At 38.6% G+C, this 20,637-nt stretch overlaps 1 protein-coding gene across 1 annotated transcript in view; it reads right to left on the reverse strand.

The window, feature by feature from the left end:
• The window catches only part of EFCAB3 (EF-hand calcium binding domain 3), a 467,300-nt gene that overhangs the window by 212,629 nt on the left and 234,034 nt on the right, over positions 1–20,637 (reverse strand). The window contains exon 41 of the mRNA XM_086357127.1: positions 11,745–11,849. Coding sequence (XP_086213253.1) covers positions 11,745–11,849 — 105 coding nt within the window. The remainder of the gene's footprint in view (positions 1–11,744; positions 11,850–20,637) is intronic.

The raw sequence follows: 20,637 nt of genomic DNA on the forward strand, positions 1-20,637 counted from the left end.
TTGCCTGGAAAATCCCATGGACGGAGGAGCCTGATGGGCTGCAGTCCATGGGGTCGCTAAGAGTCGGACACAACTGAGCGACTTCACTTTCACTTTTCACTTTCATGCATTGGAGAAGGAAATGGCAACCCACTCCAGTGTTCTTGCCTGGAGAATCCCAGGGACGGGGGAGCCTGTTGGGCTGCCGTCTCTGGGGTCGCAGAGAGTCGGACACAACTGAAGTGACTTAGCAGTAGCAGTAGCAGTAGCAGTTACATCCACTAAGATACAATCAAAGGACAGATAATAATAAGTGTTGATGAGAATGTGAAGAAATTGGAACTCTCAGCACTGCTGGTGGAAATGTAAAGTAGTACAGCCACTTTGAAAAACACATTGGATTCCTCAAAATCCAAGAGCTTTTTTGCTCTTGGATTGCCAGAGCTGCCATATGACCCAGCAATTCCACTCCTAGGTATATACCCAAGACAAATGAAGACATACATCCACACAAAAATTTGTATATGAATGTTCTTAGGAGTATCATTCATAATAATGGAAACAACCCAAATGTCCATCAGCCAATGAATGGATAAATAAAATGTGGTATATCCATATAATATACTATTATTTAGCAATAAAAAGAAACAAAGTATTACCATATAACATGACAGGGATGAACCTTGAAAACATTGTGTTAAATGAAACTAGTTACAGTCACATATTGTATGATTCCACTTAAAATGTTCAGAATAGGCAAATCAATGGAGACAGAAAAATAGATTAGTGGTTTGCCAGGGCTGAGGGGGATGGAGGAATTGGAGAGTGACTGCTAATTGTGTGTAGGGTATCTTTTTGGGATAATAATAATCTAAAATTGATTGCAGTGATGGATGCACAACTCTGTTAATATGCTAGAATTCATTGACTTGTATACTTTATTGAGTTAATTGTTTGGTATGGGAATTATATCTCAGTAACACTGTTACAATGTTTTACCCCAAATTTTCATCTTTATATAACAAAGAAATTAGAGATGCTTTTCTCAATATTGCCTTGTGGCTCAGCCGGTAAAGAATACGCCTGCAATGCGGGAGACCTGGGTTCGATCCCTGGATTGGGAAGATCCCCTGGAGAAGGGAAAGGCACTCCAGTGAAGGGAAATACCCACTCCAGTATTCTGGCCTGGAGACAACTGAATTGGACACAACTGAGCGACTTTCCGAAGAAGGCAATGGGCATCCCACTCCAGTAGTCTAACCTGGAAAATCCCAGGGACGGGGGAGCCTGGTGGGCTGCCGTCTATGGGATCACATAGAGTCGGACATGACTGAAACAGCTTAGCAGCAGCAGCAGACCCACTTTCACTTTCTTTCACAGTATAATAAACTTGTCCTGTCCAGCTAGGCCTACTGTAATAAAACATTTGTTGTTCAGTCACTCAGTCGTGTTGGACTCTTTTCGACCCCGTGGACTGAAGCATGGACTGAAGGCTTTCTTGTCCTTTACCATCTCCTGGAGAACGCTCAAATTTGTGTCCATTGAGTCGGTGATGCCATCAAACCATCTCTTCCTCTGTTGTCCCCTTTTCCTCCTGCCTTCTATCTTTCCCAGCATCAAGGTCTTTTTCAATGAGTTGACCCTTCATATGAGGTGGTCAAAGTATTGGAACTTCAGCTTCAGCATCAGTCCTTCCAATGAATATTTGGGATTGATTTCCAAGGGATCCTAAAGGAAGATCCCTTGGATCTTGCAGTCCAAGGGACTCTCAAGAGTCTTCTCCAACACACCAGCTTGAAAGCATCAATTCTTTGGTGCCCAGTCTTCTTTATGGTCACATCCATACATGACTACTGAAAAAACCATTGCTTTGACTATACAGACCTCTGTTGGCAAAGGAATGTCTCTGCTTTATAATACGCTGCCTAGGTTTGTCAAAGCTTTCTTCCAAGGAGAAAGTCTTTTAATTTCATGGCTGCAGTCACTGTCCACAGTGATTCTGGAGCCCAAGAAAATAAAGTCTGTCGCTGTTTCCATTGTTTCCCCATCTATTTGCCATGAAGTGATGGGGCCAGATGCCATGATCTTATTATTTTTTTTTAATATTGAGTTTTAAGCCAGCTTTCTCACTCTCCTCTTTCATCTTCATCAAGAAGTTGTTTACTTCCTCTTTGCTTTCTGCCAAAAGGGTGGTGTCATCTGCATATCTGAGGTTATTATAACAAAACATAAATATGTCTTTTTTTTCCCTTTTAATTCTGACTTTTATCCTTAATTTCTTTATTCTTTATTTCTCTTTATCTCTATATTTTTCCTTAATAATATAAGCCCACCAGTGGCCTAAGTGATAACAATAGACATTTCTTAGCTCTGATGTCAATTTATACCTGAAGAGTCTCTTGGTTTCTTAAATAAACTCTAAATGACAGTGATAGTTGTTTTCTTAATTTTTTTAAAAATTGAAGTACAGTTGATTTTAAATGTTTCAGGTATACAGCAAAGTGATCAGTAATATACAGATTGGGTTGGCCAAAATTTCATTCAGATTTTTCCATAAGATGTTATATATATGACATTTTCTTTAGATTTTTTTCCCATTATAGGCTATTATAAGATATTGAATATACTTTCCTGTGCTATACAGTATGTGCCTGTTGTTTATCTATTTTATATATAGTAGGGTATATCTGTTAATTCCAAATTTATCCCTCCCTGCCCTTTCTCCCCCTTTGGTAACCATAAGTTTGTTTTCTATATCTGTGAGTCCATTTTTGTTTTGTAAATAACTTCATTCATATCTTTTTGTTTTTAGATTCTATATATAAGAGATATCATATGATATTTGTCTTTCTCTGTCTGACTTATTCACTTAGTATGATAATCTCTAGGCCCATCCATGTTGCTTCAAGTGGCATTATTTCATTCTTTTTGATGGCTGAGTAATATTCCATTGTATATACATACACTATATCTTCTTTATCCATTTATCTGTTGATAGAATTTAGATTGTTTCCATATCTTGGGTACTGTAAATAATACTGCTATGAATATTAAGGTACATGTGTCTTTTTGAATTAGAATTTTCTTTGGATATATGCCTAAGAGTGGGATTGCTGGATCATCAGTATCAGTTCAGTCACTCAGTCGTGTCCGACTCTTTGTGACCCCATGAATCACAGCACGCCAGGCCTCCCTGTCTATCACCAACTCCCAGAGTTCACTCAAACTCACGTCCATCGAGTCAGTGATGCCATCCAGCCATCTCATCCTCTGTCGTTCCGTTCTCCTCCTGCCCCCAATCCCTCCCAGCATCAGGGTCTTTTCCAGTGAATCAACTCTTCTCATGAGGTGGCCAAAGTATTGGAGTTTCAGCTTCAGCATCAGTCCTTCCAATGAACACCCAGGACTGATCTCCTTTAAGATAGACTGGTTGGATCTCCTTGCAATCCAAGGGACTCTCAAGAGTCTTCTCCAACACCACAGTTCAAAAGCATCAATTCTTTGGCACTCAGCTTTCTTCACAGTCCAACTCTCACATCCACACATGACCACTGGAAAAACCATAGCCTTGACTAGACCAACCTTTGTTGGCAAAGTAATGTCTCTGCTTTTGAATATGCTATCTAGGTTGGTCATAACTTTCCTTCCAAGGAGTAAGTGTCTTTTAATTTCATGGCTGCAATCACCATCTGCAGTGATTTTGGAGCCCAAAAAAATAAAGTCTGCCACTGTTTCCCCATCTATCCGCCATGAAGTGATGGGACCAGATGCCATGATCTTAGTTTTCTGAATGTTAGCTTTAAGCCAACTTTTCGCTCTCCTCTTTCACTTTCATCAAGAGGCTTTTTAGTTCCTCTTCACTTTCTGCCATAAGGGTGGTGTCATCTGCATATCTGAGGTTATTTCTCAGATATTTCTCCCAGCAATCTTGATTCCAGCTTGTGCTTCCTCCAGCCCAGCATTTCTTATGATGTACTCTGCATATAAGTTAAATAAGCAGGGTGACAATATACAGCCTTGACGTACTCCTTTTCCTATTTGGAACCAGTCTGTTGTTGCATGTCCAGTTCTAACTGTTGCTTCCTGACCTGGATATAGGTTTCTCAAGAGGCAGGTCAGGTGGTCTGGAATTCCCGTCTCTTTCACAATTTTCCTTATCTTGGCTACTGTAAATAATACTGCTATGAATATTAAGGTACATGTATCTTTTTTGAATTAGAATTTTCTCTAGATATATGCCTAGGAGTGGGATTGCTGGAGCATATAATAACTCAATTTTTGTTTTTATTTGAAAGGAATCACCATACTATTCTCAATAGTGGCTGCACCTACTTACATTCCCACCAACAGTGTAGGAGGATTTCCTTTTTCTCACATCCTCTCCAGCATTTAGTATTTGTAGACTTTTTGATGATAGCCATTCTGACCGGTGTGAAGTGTTATCTCATTGTAGACAATGATAGTTTTTATACATAACTTGAATTTTAGTTTTTAAAATGTTCTTTTATCATGTTTTATAAGAAATTAAAATTTTAATATGAATCCACAAAAATTCAAGCTCCCTGGAAGCCCCCACAGACATTTGTATGGCTCACCATCAGTTGGCAGTGTTTTCATTAGCTTTTCTAGTTCTTCACTTGCAAGCTCAATTCCAAGATTTTTAACAACATTTTTAACATCCTTAGACTCAATCTTCTCACCTTTAAAATAGATTGGATATATATATCATCATTTCATATAGCAGCAATTATTTCTAAGGAAGTTACTTTATGATGATTAATTTTCAACTTGAGGACTGAAGTAAAAATAAAACATTTTCAACTTTAGAATTGTCAAGTCAAATTTATTTCCCTAATATAAACAAAAGAGTTTCTCCTAAAGTTAGAAAAGACCACTTCCATAAAATTTGATCAGTTAATAAAAAGATGCTTATTCAAACAATATTTTAACTTTAAAAATAAGAATTATATAATGAATATAATGAAAATATTACCTTGATCATGTTTAGGTTTCATGCTTTAATTTGCCATGCCACTCTATACTAAGGTTATTAAACACTCGTGAAGTGAATTATATTATTGGCATAAACAACAGATTTATAGAATTTAAAAGCAAGGACAAATATAGTAATTTCATTACAAAAACTTGAATAATTTTATATCAAAAATTAGGCATTATAGGCAAATATGGGAAGACAGCAGAATTCATGTCAATGATAGATTACTGAGAAATATTAGGGAGAAAAGAGAATTTAATGTAGGTAATAGGAATCTTAATTTTATAGTAACTTTCACTCACCTGTGAAATCTGTGACTTTATCCATCAGCATTTCTAGAGAAATTTTCTTATCAACTATAGGAGAAGATCAAAATCACACTGACATATAATACTCATGAACGTGCAAAATGCAAGAATAATTATCATAGTTACACCATGTGTTAGGCGCCATCCTAATTGCTTTATATACTTAACAAAGATTTATTGAACACAGTTTCTAGATTATTATTTTATCTTTTACTTTTTTAATAAGCAAAGAAGAAAATTCTAAATATGAAAACCATACAGTTGCAATGATGTAATTTCTGGCCTATAATATTTCAAACCTATTTGTTTTACTAAAGGGAAGTGATTCAGATGTGAGTACATCTCAAGAATCGACATTCTTGTATTCAAAATTTGCAAGATTCTACTATTAACAATCATACTGTAGAGAGCATAAAAGTTACCTATATTATACATATCAAGGTATAATGCTTTAATTTCTACTTTAACTTGATGCTCATAAATTCAAATGACATTCACTATGCATTGGTCACTGACATGATATATCACCACACTTCTCTTTTCTTCCTACAGAAACTGTCATTTCTCCCATTATATATATACTCAATAGTTTTCAACTAAACTTGCCTCATGGTAACTACCATATCTGATAACATACTTACCATCAGCATGTATATTTTGAGTCAGATCTTTAAGTTCTGAATCTGCAAGTTTGATTTCTAGATTGTTCAGAATGGTGTCCAGGTTCTTGATATTAACTTTCCCACCTAAGAGAAGTAACAGAAGACCATAAAGAGTATTAATGATTCCAAAAGAAAAGTTTCTTTAACTTTTTTGATACCATATACCCCATTGTGAATTGAGCAGTATATCATTACTCATAAAGTTTATACAGTATTTTAGGCAGGTTATGTACCCACTAAAAAGCCTATTCAAGAATTCCCTCAATGCCTACTAACCTAAGGTTAAGGATATTTGCTCTAAAGTGAAAAATACAAATTAACTAATGTTCAACAATTCTAGCACAGAGACTAAATATTTTAAACCTTCATGGATGTAAACTATGAAGTTAGAATTAAGGACATTTCTTGGTTACCAATGAGGAGAGGGAAAAGAGGAGGGACAATTTGGGGGTAAGGGGCTAAGAGTTAGAAACCATTATGTATAGAATAAGTAAGCTACAAGGAAATATTGTACAGCACAGGGAATATGGCTAATATTTTATAACTCTGTGGTGGTTTAATCGCTAAGTCATGTCCAACTCTTATGACTCCATAGAATGTAGCCACCAGGCTCCTTTGTCTCTGAGATTTTCCAGGTAAGAATACTGGAGTGGGTTGCTCTTTCCTTCTCCAGGGGATCTTCCCAACCATGCAGGCAGATTCTTTACTGATTGAGCTTTGAGGGAAGCCCAATAATAACTCTAAATGAATATAACTTTAAAAAATTGTGTATCACTATGTTGTACACCTAAAACATATAAAACTGTACATCAACTATATTAAAACTTATTAAAAAAAAACATGTCCACTTCTTCTGAAACTTGTCTTGGGGACTAGTCTATACAACATAAAGTTTTAAATGAAGTTCAATAAATGCTCAGGGAATTCTGGTTCTGGGGGCTAATATTCTTTACTTCTAAACAATATTTAATATAACCTTTGGATGAATGAAAACTCCATTTAGTTTTTTTTTTTTTTTTGCATCTTACTAAATTCCCTGAATCACTGCTATATTTTTGCTATACAAACTTGAAGTGTGGTATTTCTTTTCCTAAAAAAGTTTGGAAAATCACAAGAGAATATGGGACTTCTAAGACAGAACATGAGATTCATCTGCAAAATATAGACTAAATGCTAAAAAAGTACAAATTTGTAATTAGTATACATGACAGATGGTGGCATTTGCAAATTCAGTATCTTGGAAAAAGAATACTATGGGGCTCTCATATTCATTTGTGTTCTCATTATGTTTCTCAGTTCAGTTCAGCCACTCATTTGTGTCTGACTCTTTGCAACCCCATGGACCACAGCATGCAAGGCTTCTCTGTCCATCACCAACTCCCGGGGTTTACCCAAACTCATGTCCATTGAATCAGTGATGCCATCCAACCATTTCATCCTCTGTCATCCCCTTTTCCTCTCACAGTCAGTTTTTCCCAGTATCAGAGTCTTTTCAAATAAGTCAGCTCTTCACATCAGGTGGCCAAAGTATTGGAGTTTCAGCTTCAACATCAGTCCTTCCAATGAACACCCAGGACCGATTTCCCTTAGGATGGACTGGTTGGATCTCCTTGCAGTCCAAGGGACTCTCAAGAGTTTTCTTCAACACCACAGTTCAAAAGCATCAATTCTTAGGTGTTCAGCTTTCTTTATAGTCCAACTCTCACATCCATACATGACCACAGGAAAAACCATAGCCTTGACTAGACGAACCTTTGTTGGCAAAGTAATGTCTCTGCTTTTTAATATGCTATCTAGGTTGGTCATAACTTTCCTTCCAAGGAGCAAGCGTCTTTTAATTTCATGGCTGCAATCACCATCTGCAGTGATTTTGGAGCCCCCCCCAAAAACAGTCTGCCACTGTTTCCACTGTTTCCCCATCTACTTGCCATGAAGTGATGTGACCGGATGCCGTGATCTTAGTTTTCTGAATGTTGAGTTTTAAGTCAACTTTTTCACTCTCCTTTTTCACTTTCATCAAAAGGCTCTTTATTCTTCTTCACTTTCTGCCATAAGGGTGGTGTCATCTGCATATCTGAGGTTATTGATATTTTTCCTGGCAATCTTGATTCCAGCTTGTGCTTCCTCCAGCCCAGAGTTTCTCATGATGTACTCTGCATATAAGTTAAATAAACAGGGTGACAATATACAGGCTTGATGTACTCCTTTTCCTATTTGGAACCAGTCTGTTGTTCCATGTCCAGTTCTGACTGTTGTTTCCTGACCTGCATACAGATTTCTCAAGAGGCAAGTCAGGTGGTCTGCTATTCCTATCTCTTTCAGAATTTTCTACAGTTTATTGTGATCCACACAGTCAAAGTTAATAAAGCAGAAGCAGATGTTTTTCTGGAACTCTCTTGCTTTTTCAATGATCCAGCAGATGTTGGCAATTTGATCTCTGGTTCCTTGGCCTTTTCTAAAACCAGCTTGAACATCTGAAAGTTCACGGTTCATGTATTGTTGAAGTCTGGCTTGGAGAATCTTGAGCATTACTTTACTAGCATGTGAGATGAGTGAAATTGTGTGGTAGTTTGAGCATTCTTTGGCATTGCCTTTTTTTGGGACTGGAATGAAAACTGACCTTTTCCAGTCCTATTGCCTCTGCTGAGTTTTCCAAATTTGCTGGCATATTGAGTGCAGCACTTTCACAGCATCATCTTTCAGGATTTGAAATAGCTCCACTGGAATTCCATCACCTCCACTAGCTTTGTTCGTAGTGATGCTTCCTAAGGCCCAATTGACTTCACATTCCAGGATGTCTGGCTCTAGGTCAGTGATCACACCATCATGATTATCTGGGTTGTAAAGATCTTTTTGGTACAGTTCTTTTGTTTATTCTTGCCACTTCTTAATATCTTCTGCTTCTGTTAGGTTCATACCATTTCTGTCCTTTATTGAGCCCATCTTTGCATGAAATATTCCCTTGGTATCTCTAATTTTCTTGAAGAGATCTCTAGTCTTTCCCATTCTATGGGAAAAGACTTCTCTATTTCTTTGCACTGATCACTGAAGAAGGCTTTCTTATCTCTCCTTGCTATTCTTTGGAACTTTGCATTCAAATGGGTATATCATTCCTTTTTTCCTTTGCTTTTCACTTCTTCTCACAGCTATTTGTAAGGCCTTCTCAGACAGCCATTTTGCTGTTTTGCATTTCTTATTCTTGGGGATGCTCTTGATCCCTGTCTGCTCTACAATGTCATGAACCTCCATCCATAGTTCATCAGGCACTCTGTCTATCAGATCTAGACCCTTAAATCTATTTATCACTTCTACTGTATAATTGTAAGGGATTTGATTTAGGTCATACCTGAATGGTCTAGTGGCTTTCCCTACTTTCTTCAATTTAAGTCTGAATTTGGCAATAGGAGTTCATGATTTGAACCACAGTCAGCTCCCAGTCTTGTTTTTGCTGACTGTATAGAGCTTCTCCATCTTTGGCTGCAAAGAATATAATCAATCTGATTTTAGGGTTGACCATCTGGTGATGTCCCTGTGTAGAGTCTTCTCTTGTGTTGTTGGAAGATGGTGTTTGCTATGACCAGTGCATTCTCTTGGCAAAACTCTATTAGACTTTGCCCTGCTTCTTTCTGTACTCTAAGGCCAAATTTGCCTGTTACTCCAGGTGTTTCTTGACTTCTTACTTTTGCATTCCAGTTCCCTATAATGAAAAGGACATCTGTTTTGGGTGTTAGTTCTAAAAGGTCTTATAGATCTTCATAGAACCATTCAGTTCAGCTTCTTCAGCATTACTGGTTAGGGCATAGACTTGGATTACTGTGATATTGAATGGTTTGCCTTGGAAATGAACAGAAATCATTCTGTCATTTTTGAGATTGCATCCAAGTACTGCATTTCAGACTCTTTTTTGACTATGATGGCTACTCCATTTCTTCTAAGGGATTCTTGCCCACAGTAGTAGATGTAGTGAACATCTGAGTTAAATGCACCCATTCCAGTCCATTTTAGTTCACTGATTCCTAGAATGTCGACATTCACTCTTGCCACCTCTTGTTTGACCACTTCCAATTTGCCTTGATTCATGGACCTAACATTCCAGGTTCCTATGCAGTATTGCTTTTTACAGCATCGGACATTGCTTCCATCACCTTCACATCCACAATTGGGTGTTGTTTTTGGTTTGGCTCCATCTCTTCATTCTTTCTGGAGTTATTTCTCCACTGATCTCCAGTAGCATATTGGGCACCTACCAACCTGAGGAGTTCATCTTTCAGTGTCTATCTTTTTGCTTTTTCATACTGTTCATGGGGTTCTCAAGGCAAGAATACTTAAGCGGTGTACCATTCCCTTCTCCAGTGGACTACATTTTTTTCAGAACTCTCCACCATGACCCATCCGTCTTGGGTGGCCCTACACAGCATGGCTCATAGTTTCATTGAGTTAAACAAGGCTGTGGTCCATGTTATTAGATTGGTTAGTTTTCTGTTATTGTGGTTTTGTCTCTCTGCCCTCTGGTATAGAAGGACAAGAGGCTTATGGAAGCTTCCTGATGGGAGAGACTGACTGAGAGGGAAACTGGGTCTTGTTTTGATGGGCGGGGCCTTGCTCAGTAAATTTTTAATCCAATTTTCTGTTGGTGGGTGGAGCTGTATTCCTTCCCTGCTATTTACCTGGGGCCAAACTACAGAGAAGGCAATGGCATCCCACTCCAGTACTCTTGCCTGGAGAATCCCATGGATGGGGGAGCCTGGTGGGCAGCTGTCTATGGGGTCTCGCAGAGTTGGACACGGCTGAGTGACTTCACTTTCACTTTTCACTTTCATGCATTGGAGAAGGAAATAGCAACCCACTCCAGTGTTCTTGCCTGGAGAATCCCAGGGACGGGGGAGCCTGGTGGGCTGCCGTCTATGGCGTCACACAGAGTCGGACACGACTGACGCGACTTAGCAAACTATGGTGGAGGTAATGGAGATAATGGTGACCTCCTTCAAAAGATCCCATGCATGCACCGCTACACTCAGTGCCCCAACCCTGCAGCAGGCCACCACCAACCCACATCTCTGCTGGAGACTCCTGGACACTCACAGGCAAGTCTGGGTCAGTCTCTTGTGGGTCACTGCTCCTTTATCTTGGGTCCTGGTGCACAAGGTTCTGTTTGTGCCCTCCAAGAGTATTTCCCAGCCCTGTGTAAGAGGGCTTATGTTTCTCACTCACCTTTAAAAGACTTCACACCTTTCAGCAATCTGTTCTTAAAGACCTTGTTATCATCTACAAAAAAAAGGGCAAAATTTAGGTCATAGAGAAATTATGTGGCTATTAGCTAAAATTATTTCAGTAAAGCTAGGACTTTCATGATTTGCCAAAATCAATTTTGAGAGAAAATTAGGGAAAGTTTATCAAAATGTTAATATGCAGGTATCGTATAATATACAGAACTCTTTTTTGATGTGATTCCACCTCTCACCTTTCATTCCCTTCTAGTTTGGCATTACATCTTTTCCTTTTTTAGTTTCTCAAATCACCTACAGGTATTTAAGAGATGAGGGTAACCTCTGAAATTTCTTCCCCTTGATAGCATGATTCAACATGATGGGGACACTTTACTCTAAAACTAAAAGGCAACTGCATAGATGGGAATTTCTCTCAGGAATAAATGAACATTTAGATTATTTTGAGTAGAGTTCTTATTTTTTTGTTTTTTGCATCTTAGCAAATGGTATTAGTTTCAGTTTTCCAAAAATAAATAGATAAATAAAAGCTTAAAGAACCCTTTAAGGTCATATCAATATTTGAAATGCTTACCATTGAAAGGCAGATTTTTCAACAGTTTCAAGTATTCTTTATCTGTGAGCTCTATTCCCATGTATTTCAGAGTGGTTTTCACATCTCTGACATCAACTTCCCCTCCTTAAAGAAGATAGACAACACTGCATGTATGCATTTAAAAGTTCATGTTATGGTTCCAAATAGGGAAGATTAGTCTTTGGCTATGTGGTATGAATAGACATAGAATGAGGAGCAAAGGCCAATGAGACCCCTCTGAGTACACTGACTATGACACTCACAGAAAAGTAATTTGAACTCTAAATGCTAATAAAAGAAGGCATAATCATGATGACAATGTCAAGGCAACTCTGAAATCAGTGAAATGTACATTATTTATTTCTCTATTCAATTAGAATATTGTAAATAATTTACTTATTCAAAAAATTGTATCAATTAAGGTAATATCTGTTCGTCTCATCTTTGCTAATTATCTGGAGTTTTCACTAAAGTTTTACTTCACTTTATTTTTACTTTATTTTATTGAAAACTAATATAGAGCTTGGTTGTTGTAACAAAGAAAAAAGCAAAATAAGAGGAATCGATCAAGATGGCAGAGTAAGAGGACATGGAACTCACCTTCCCCCATGAACACATGAACAACACAGTGGATACATGTATAAGTACACCTTATTAACTGCTGCATAGCAGACACTAACACAGCATTGTAAATCAACCATGCTGCTGCTGTTGCTGCTGCTAAGTCACTTCAATCATGTCAGATCCTTTGCGACCCTATGGACTGTAGTCTGCCAGTCTCCTCTGTCCATGGGATTCTCCAAGCAAGAAAACTGGAGTGGACTGCCATGCCCTCCTTCAGGGAACCTCCCGACCCAGGGACTGAACCTGCATCACTTACGTTTCTTACACTGTCAGGCAGGTTCTTCACCACTAGTGCCACCTGTACTTAGCTGCTCAGTCATGTCTGACCCTGCAACCCCATGGACTGTAGCCTGCCAGGCTCCTCTGTCCATGGGGATTCTCCAGGCAAGAATACTGGAGTGGGTTGTCATGACCTCCTCCAGGGGATATTCCCAACCCAGGGATCGAACCCAGGTCTCCTGCTTTGCAGGCAAATTCTTTACTCTCTGAGCCGCCAGGGAAGTGCAATCTGGGAAGCCCCAAATAAACTATACTGCAATAAAATTTTTTAAAAAATCTATATGTGGAATTCTCACTGAAAGCTAACTGAAAACTGGCAGAAAGACTCTTGTACAGCCATGGTTGTAAGAAAGACCCACATGCAATCAGGCAAGAAGAGAAGAAGAGTGATCAGATCAGGACCTGTGCGCCTGGGAGGGAACTCAGAGGAAAAAGGGAGAATACACGGACAAAGACCCACCTTGGTGGGTGTATGGCAAGACACACAGATTGGGAGCCCCAGCCCTGTGTTCCTAAACATGGGAGGTAGTTGGAGGATGACTGGGACTAACAGAAGGGCTATAGGAAGCCTGGACTCTGCTCATGAGGAGCAAGCACACACACAGTGCCTTGCCTCCTAGTCAGGGGGAAGAGGGCAGTTAGAAGACTACTCTAGTGGTTGCTGGGTTTCCCTTGGTGTGCACACCAGCATGAACCGAGTGAACACTCCAATCTGCGTGGTCTATGTTGCAGCATGGCACAGGATCTAGGGCTGCCATGCCTGGGGAGAAAACTTGGTTGTGTCACACAGTGGTGACCTAGGGTAGAGCCTGGGTTGGTTGGCAGTGACCATTGTTGGCACTTACTCAAGCAGCACATCTGAGGCAGCCTAGAACTCTGATGGTAGTTGCTCCACCATAGCTCACACACTAATATATGTAAGAGTCCATATGAGCCTGCCTACCTTGTGGTGCATACCCACAAGAGGCAGCAGGAGTGGAGACTGGGAGCAGTGATCAGCTGAGAGACAAAGGGGAACTGTACACAGGTTGTGTCTGAACAGAAAAAAGGACACAACTGTCAGCTCCTGCATAGGCAGCTCACTGGAGAAAACTTGGATCTCTGTCTTCAGCGGACATGAGCTGAGAGCATGCAAGGATCCCTTTGCTTCAGCAGTACCCCCTTTTGCCGCAAGAGTTCCAGTACTGGGAGAAGTAAAAGCATTCACTTAGAACCAACCATCAGGGCTTTTAGCTCCAGCATTTTGGGATCAGACTCCAATCCCAATAAGGCTATGAAGGACCACTGAATAGAGAGGAGTTTTCACTTCACACCTAGCTCCAGCTCTACCCATTCCATCTCCATGCATCCCCTCATCAAGGTGCTAGCTGCTAGCACACCCTAAGGAAAGACCTGACTTTGCATCCATGTCAAATCCAGCTCTCCTACCAAATGCATTGGGAACATGCAGTCTGTATAGGGACACTCCCACATAAGGACACCACTTAGAGACTTCAACAGACAACTGTTTCACCTAAATTCATAGACATAGAGAAAGTTAAGCAAAATAAAAAGGCAGAGGAAGTGGTCTCAATTGAAAGAGCAGGGGGAAATTCTTGAGAAAAAAATGAAACAGACATAAATAATTTATTAGATAAATAATTCAAAGATTTTGTAATAAAAATGTTAACCAAATTAGAGGTTCATGACATTGTACAGGAGACAGGGATCAAGATCATCCCCCAGAAAAAGAAATGCAAAAAAGCAAAATGGCTGTCTGAGGAGACCTTACAAATAGCTGTGAAAAGAAGAGAAGTGAAAAGCAAAGGAGAAAAGGAAAGATATACCCATTTAAATGCAGAGTTCCAAAGAATAGCAAGGAGAGATAAGAAAGCCTTCCTCAGCGATCAATGCAAAGAAATAGAGGAAAACAATAGAAAAGGAAAGACTGGAGATCTCATCAAGAAAATTAGAGATACCAATGGAATATTTCATGCAAAGATGGGCTCAATAAAGGACTGAAATGGTAGGGACTTAACAGAAGCAGAAGATATTACGAAGATGTGGCAAGAATACACAGAAGAACGGTACAAAAAAGATCTTCACGACCCAGATAATCACGATGGTGTGATCACTCACCTCGAGCCAGACATCCTGGAGTGTGAAGTCAAGTGGGCCTTAGGAAGCATCACTACAAACAAAGCTAGTGGAGGTGATGGAATTCCAGTGGAGCTAATTCAAATTCTGAAAGATGATGCTGTGAAAGTGCTGCACTCAATATGCCAGCAAATTTGGAAAATTCAACAGTGGCCACAGGACTGGAAAAGGTCAGTTTTCATTTCAATCCCAAAGAAAGGCAATGCCAAAGAATGCTCAAAGTACCGCACAATTGCACTCATTTCACACGCTAGTAAAGTAATGCTCAAAATTCTCCAAGCCGGGCTTCAACAGTCTGTGAACTGTGAACTTCCAGATGTTCAAGGTGGTTTTAGAAAAGGCAGAGGAACCAGAGATCAAATTGCCAACATTCGCTGGATCATCAAAAAAGCAAGAGAGTTCCAGAAAAATATCTATTTCTGCTTTATTGACTATGCCAAAGCCTTTGACTGTGTGGATCACAATAAACCATGGACAATTCTGAAAGAGATGGGAATACCAGACCACCTGACCTGCCTCTTGAGAAATTTGTATTCAGGTCAGGAAGCAACAGTTAGAACTGGACATGGAACAACAGACTGGTTCCAAATAGAAAAAGGAGTACGTCAAGGCTGTATATTGTCACCCTGCTTATTTAACTTATATGCCTGGAAAATCCCATGGACGGAGGAGCCTGGTAGGCTGCAGTCCATGGGGTCTCTAAGAGTCGAACACGACTGAGTGACTTCCCTTTCACTTTTCACTTTCATGCATTGGAGAAGGAAATGGCAACCCACTCTAGTGTTCTTGCCTGGAGAATCCCAGGGACGGCAGAGCCTCATGGGCTGCCGTTTATGGGGTCGCACAGAGTTGGACACGACTGAAGCTACTTAGCAGCAGTAGCAGCAGAGTACATCATAAGAAATGCTGGGCTGGAGGAAGCACAAGCTGGAATCAAGATTGCTGGGAGAAATATCAATAACCTCAGATATGCAGGTGACACCACCCTTATGGCAGAAAGTGAAGAAGAACTAAAGAGCCTCTTGATGAAAGTGAAAGAGGAGAGTGGAAAAGTTGGCTTAAAGCTCAACATTCAGAAAACTAAGATCACGGCATCCGGTCCCATCACTTCGTGGCAAATAGATGGGGAAACGGTGGCAGACTTTATTTTTCTGGGCTCCAAAATCACTGCAGATGGTGATTGCAGCCATGAAATCAAAAGACGCTTACTCCTTGGAAAGAAAGTTATGACCAACCTAGATAGCATATTAAAAAGCAGAGACATTACTTTGCCAACAAAGGTCCATCTAGTCAAAGCTATGGTTTTTCCAGTAGTCATGTATGGATGTGAGAGTTAGACTATAAAGAGGTCTGAGCACAGAAGAATTGATGCTTTTGAACTGTGGTGTTGGAGAAGACTCTTGAATCCCTTGGACTGCAAGGAGATCCATCCAGTCCATCCTAAGGGAAATCGGTCCTGAGTGTTCATTGGAAGGACTATGTTGAGGCTGAAACTCCAATATTTTGGCCACCTGATGCAAAGAGCTGACTCATTTGAAAAGACCCTGATGTTGGGAAAGATTGAAGGCAGGAGGAGAAGGGGATGACAGAGGATGAGATGGTTGGATGGCATCACCGGCTCAATGGACATGAGTTTGGGTAAACTCCGGGAGTTGGTGATGGACAGAGAGGTCTGGCGTGTTGCGCTTCATGGGGTCGCAAAGAGTCAGACACGACTGAGCGACTGAACTGAACTGAACTGAACCAAATTAGAGAAAAGAACAGATAAAGAAAATTTCACTAAATTTTAACAAGAAACTAGAAAATATAAAAAGATCTACTCAGAAATGAGAAGTAGTTGAAGTAAAAGACACCAGAAGGGTTGAATAGCAGACTAAATGAAACTGAAAAATGCATAAGTGAACTGGAAGATAGACTAATGGAAATCATTCATTCAGAACAGTGAAAAGAAAAACAATTTTTAAAAAATGGAAATCATTTAAGAGATTTCTGGGATAACATTAAGCATACCAACATTCACATTATAGGGGTCCCAGGAGGAGGAGAGAGAGAAAGAAGGGGATCAAAGATGTATTTGAGTAAATCATGGTTGAAAACTTTTCAAACTCAAAGAAGGAAACAGATATCCAGATATAGGAAGCACAGAGGGTCCCAAATGAGAAGAACCCAAACAGACCCACACCAAGACCCACACACCATTTTATTGTAATTAAAATGGGAAAAGTTAAATATAAAAATACAAATTTAAAGGCAGCAAATTTATATTAAAAAACAGACAGAAAGAGACAAACAAAGGGAATCTCCATAAGGCTATCAGCTAATTTCTCTGCAGAAACTTAGGAGGCCAGAAAGGAGTGACATGCTGTATTCAAAATGCCAAAAGGGAAAATCCTGTGACCTACAGTAGTCTACCCAGAAAGATTATCACTTAGAATAGAAGGAGAGGTTAAGAACTTCTAAGTCAAGCAAAAACTAAAAGGGTTTATCAATACTAAGACTACTCTACAAGAAACATAAAAGGGCCTCACCTAAGTGGAAAGAAGGCAAATATATAGTGAAGACTGAATATCTACCACTTAAATAAACCAGTGTGTAGATTTAAAGACAAAAAATTATAAAAGCAACTGTGAGTACAATAAACAATTGAGGTATAAGCATGAAGATGTAAAATGTGACATCAAATACACAAAATGTGGGAGAGAAGAATTAAAAATGTAGATTTTTTTTTAAAAAATGTGTTTGAACCTAAATGATAACCAATTGAAAACAAGTAATTGTACATGGTTACAGGTCACCATATATGAACCCCATGGCAACCACAAAGGCATACAGTAGACATAAAAAATTAAAATGAAAGGGCACAAGGACACCACTAAAGAAAATCATCAAGGACTTCCCTGGTGGTTCAGTGGCTAAAACTCCATGCTTATAATACAGAGGACTCTGGTTTGAGCCCTGGTCAGGGAACTAGATCCCACAAGTCATAACTAAGAGTTTGCATGCCTCAACTAAAGATCTCGCATACTGCAAAAAAGATTGAAGATCCTGTGTGCCACAACTAAGATCTGGTGTGGTCAAATAAATAAATATTTTTTAAAAAGAAACACTAATGAAACCATGGGCTGTTCAAAAGTATATAATTTAAAAAAGGAATCAAATCACAAAGGAAGAAACAATGAAAAAGACATGAACAGAGAACTACATGACAACTGGAAAAGCAAGTAATAAAATGGTAATAAGTACATAGTTATCAACATTACTTCAAATTTCAATTGACTAATGTTCCAATCAAAAGACTTAGAGTGGTTAATTAGATTAAAAGCTCAACATCATTCTATATGATGCTTACAAGATACTCACTTCAGAGCTAATGACACACAGACTGAATGTGAGGAGATGGAAAGAGATATTTCATGCAAATGGAAATGAAAAAAAAGCCAGGGTAGCAATACTCATATCAGACAAATTAGCCTTTAAAACAAAGTCTATAATAAAAGACAAAGGAGGACATCATATAATGATAAAAGGATCAATACAAGTAAAGGATATTATACTTGTTAACATATATACACCCAATACAGGAGAACTAAAATACATAAAGCAAATGCCAAAAGACATAAAGGGAGAAATTGACAATAATAAATATTACTAGGGGACTTTAATGCCCACTTACATCAATAGACTGATCACCCAGACAGAAAATCAATAAAGAAACAATGGCCTTAAATGACATATACAAATAACTAAAAGGCACATGAAAAGATATTCAACATCACTATATTAGAGAAATGCAAGACAAACTCACAGTGAGATCACCTATACCTGTCAGAATGGCTATCATCAAAAAGTCTACAAATAATATATTGGAGAGGACATAGAGAAAATGAAACACTTGTTCACTGTTGATGAGAATACCAATTGGTACCGACAGTTTGAAAAATGATATGGAGGTTCCTAAAAAAAAAAACTGAATATAGAACTATCATAATATCCAGCAATTCCACTCCTGGGTATACATCTGGAAAAATCTGAAAAGTGTTCATAGCAGCACTATTTACAACAGCCAAGATATGGAAGTAACCCAAATGTCCATCAACAGAGGAACAGATAAAAAAATATGTGGTACATATACAATGGAGTATTTCAGCCATAAAAAGAATAAAAGTCTGCCATTTGTAGCAATGTAGACGAACCTAGAGAATATTATGCTTAGTGAAATAAGGAAAGACAAATACTGTATGATATCGCTTATAAGTGAAATCTAGAAAATAAATGTATACAGCAAAACAGAAACAGACTCACAGATCTAGAAAGCAAACTAGTCGGTATCAGTGGGGAGACGGAATGGGGGAAGGGCATAACAGGGTTATGGAATTAATAAATATGAACTACTATGTATAAAGTAGACAAGCAACAAGGATATATTTTATAGCAAGGGAATTATAGCCATTATTTTGTAATGACTTTTAATGAATCTATACAGTATGCCTGAAACTAATATTAAAAATATGCCAGAAAATAGGTGAATTGCTAGCAATTAGTATAACATTTAACAAATGAAGAGATCAGTGCCACAACTAACATGGCAATTGAGAGATAATGGTGAAATATAATCATAGCAAATATTAAATATCTTAGATTTATTATTTCTCACCTACCTGTAGTGGCTTTTACTCCATCCATCACCTCCTTCAGATCAACTTTCCCATTAGCTATAAGAAAAAGCTCAATGAAGATAATGTCACAAGTTCAGAAAACAAACTCAAGACATGTATTTTGTGGAAACGATTCCATTAAAAACATTTTTAACTAAGACCATTTATTAAATGCTTGGATCTCAGGGAATTAAGGTGGCTTTCATTAATACAGAGGTCTCATATTTCAGAATCTGGGTCAGGAAAAGTATACTTTTCCTAGTGTTTTGGAAGCCATTATAAGCCATTATACGTTGAAGATACCATTAGAGTTGGCCCAGTATTCTGGTAACTTTACTTCATGTATGAACATACAGTTGAGGAAGGGATCTCTAAGCTAGTCCGGTATGTCCTAAGATTGCTTCCTGCAGGAGGTAGTGCATTAACTAGATTAATGTATTAGTCAGGGTGCATCAGAAATACATACAGATAAAAAGGGCTTCACATGGAGGAGAGATTGAGAGAAGATAAAGTCTAGAGGTATGTCTTGTGTGTGAAACTACCAGTAGTTCAACATGGTCTGAAGAGGAAAAAAATAAGAGAAGATATCAAAGAGGCAGATGGACTGAGAAGGCCTCATGCACTACGATGAGAATCTTTGAATTTATTTTAGAATGAATTTCGGGAGACAGAGGGATGAACAAAAGAATGGGCCTGCTGATTTCTCTATATATAATTTTTCATATCCTTATTATTTTTGCTTTCTTATAGATGTATTAGAGCTTTGACAGCACCCTCTGCAATTCTTGGTATGGAGAGGGAAAATAGATGCTGATGTTGGATGAACTGTAATACAGATCCAAGATTTATTCTGACTTTAATACTGGAATCCTTTCCAACCTTTCTAACATGTCGATTAAATTTATTTTTTAAGAACCAGATGTAAAACAGTGCTCACGATCAATTTGTAGGTCTTCTGACAGCTTTGCAAGTTCCTCTTCTGTGAGGTCAATTCCAAATCTTTCTAGAGTATTGTCCAGGTTATTTATATGAATCTTCCCCGCTTCTGAGAGAGACAATGTAGGAACAGGAAAAAAGTGTATTATACCAAGATTTTCCATGAGTAATATTATTAGTAGTATCTTTATTGACCATAGTGATTTCAATTTAGCTAAGAAGGCAATGGCACCCCACTCCAGTACTCTTGCTTGGAAAATCCC

The sequence above is a fragment of the Bos grunniens genome, chromosome 19 (assembly GCF_055505025.1).
Source record: "Bos grunniens cultivar Pamir isolate PY7600 chromosome 19, Bosgru_T2T1.0, whole genome shotgun sequence".
Taxonomy (NCBI): Eukaryota; Metazoa; Chordata; class Mammalia; order Artiodactyla; family Bovidae; genus Bos; species Bos grunniens.